Source organism: Fulmarus glacialis, unplaced genomic scaffold (assembly GCF_000690835.1).
Source record: "Fulmarus glacialis isolate BGI_N327 unplaced genomic scaffold, ASM69083v1 scaffold488, whole genome shotgun sequence".
Classification (NCBI taxonomy): domain Eukaryota; kingdom Metazoa; phylum Chordata; class Aves; order Procellariiformes; family Procellariidae; genus Fulmarus; species Fulmarus glacialis.
The window spans coordinates 20,367-22,044 of NW_009226090.1; the positions used below are offsets into that span (position 1 = coordinate 20,367).

Below are 1,678 nucleotides of genomic sequence, written 5' to 3' on the forward strand. Positions count from 1 at the left end.
AAAGCTTAATATTAGGTTACAAGCCTAAGTCTCTGAATAGATAATGCACCTGTTCCTTTACGGCAATGAGATTTACCAAACCATCTTTACAGTAACTGTTGAGGTTCTTAGACTCACCTGTACTTTTAAAAAATGTTTCAGTCTTATATTCCAAAGAGGGGTTTTCTCACCTGTTGAGCAAGAGAACCTGCTTCAAGTGTGACAGTCGAGGAGAGACAAAGATGTAGCAATATGAGAAACGGCAAGTTTGGCAAATTTAAAAAAAAAACAAAACACAACATAATGGAAAAATGCTTTCTTTTACAGATCACCTTATTGGAGGAGAAGTTGAAACAGTACTGTAGAGTTGCATATAAAATTAAAGTTTATCCTGGACAAGTTCATGGGTTTGCAAAATTGAAGCCAGAAGATATGAAACCCGATGATAAACCTTATATTGAAGAAGCTAGAAAGGATATGATTGATTGGATCAAAATGTTTATTTGACAAAAGCATAAAGTAACACTAGGCTTCAAGATCAGTGTTTGATTTAATTTGAGAGAAGAGAACATCCAAGGGAAAACTATCTGGTTTCAAAAATTGTCACAAACAAAAATAGGAACATTTTAATTTATAGTTCTTAATTATTTTTTACAAGATTTACACAAGACTGTGAAATTGAAGTTGGACTAAAGGATGATTAGGCATTAAAAAGTTGCTTGAAGTTAACTTGCTTTGTATTTGCTTCATTATTCTGCATTGTGACATCAATAGCAAAGATATTGTTTATGCATTTGTCTATGCTAGTGAGTAGGACTTCATCCTGACTTTACCTGAGTAGTTTCAGGCTTTATTTTGGTATGATGATTGGTGGTCATAGGTGCTAACACAGAAATACCCTGGTTTTGCATACAGAGATTTTTTTTTATTAACTACAAAGCATTTGTCTCAGATATATTGCTGTACTGAGCAGAATTCCCATGCGTGAAATGAACATTCGGCTATGTTAAAGAGTTAGGAAGGAATGATGTTGTTGGGTGGCAACCTCCATGTATTCCCTTGGCAATGTTAAGAAGGGCACTTCTAGAATTCCTTCATCAACATCAAAGAAAAATATAACCAGTCCCTCCTGGCTGTGGAAGTAACCCAGGCATGAACACTGTGGAAACAGTGGGTTTATTGTCCTGGTCCAAACTGTGGTGATCAGGCACAGGGCTGACAAACAGGTACCTCCACGCAGTCCTGATTATATTGTTTGCTTTACGTTATATCCCTTGTTCCTCTCTCAAGTTCTTCCCCGTTATCACCCTTCTCTCCTCCCAAGTACACAAACTACAAACAATAATAAACATCCCTCTTTACTCTTACCACACTGGCTCCAGTTTTGCTGACCTGCTGACCTTTTTTTTTTTTTTTGCTATTTTTTTATATCATTGCTTTGGTAATGACTTAGCAACTCCTGTTTACTCAGATATCCTCTAAGGCACCCATGTCCCTTTTTATTTTCTACAACATCTGTCAGTTTCTCACACCATAAATCAAGGCGTGCTATCTGCATGGATATTACTTTCCCTTTGGTATCAGGAATGTTTGACAGTTTCAAACATTGCTATCCTATCAGTATTAACTATACGGTCACTGTACGCCGGTTGTCTGCATACCTCAACAGAGTGAGTATGTTAAACAATATTGCTGTGAG

At 36.7% G+C, this 1,678-nt stretch overlaps 1 protein-coding gene across 1 annotated transcript in view; it reads left to right on the forward strand.

The window, feature by feature from the left end:
- Positions 1–486, forward strand: part of LOC104080314 (carboxymethylenebutenolidase homolog) — a 5,306-nt gene extending 4,820 nt beyond the window's left edge. The window contains exon 5 of the mRNA XM_009582673.1: positions 307–486. Coding sequence (XP_009580968.1) covers positions 307–486 — 180 coding nt within the window. The remainder of the gene's footprint in view (positions 1–306) is intronic.
- The last annotated feature ends 1,192 nt before the right edge of the window (positions 487–1,678 follow it).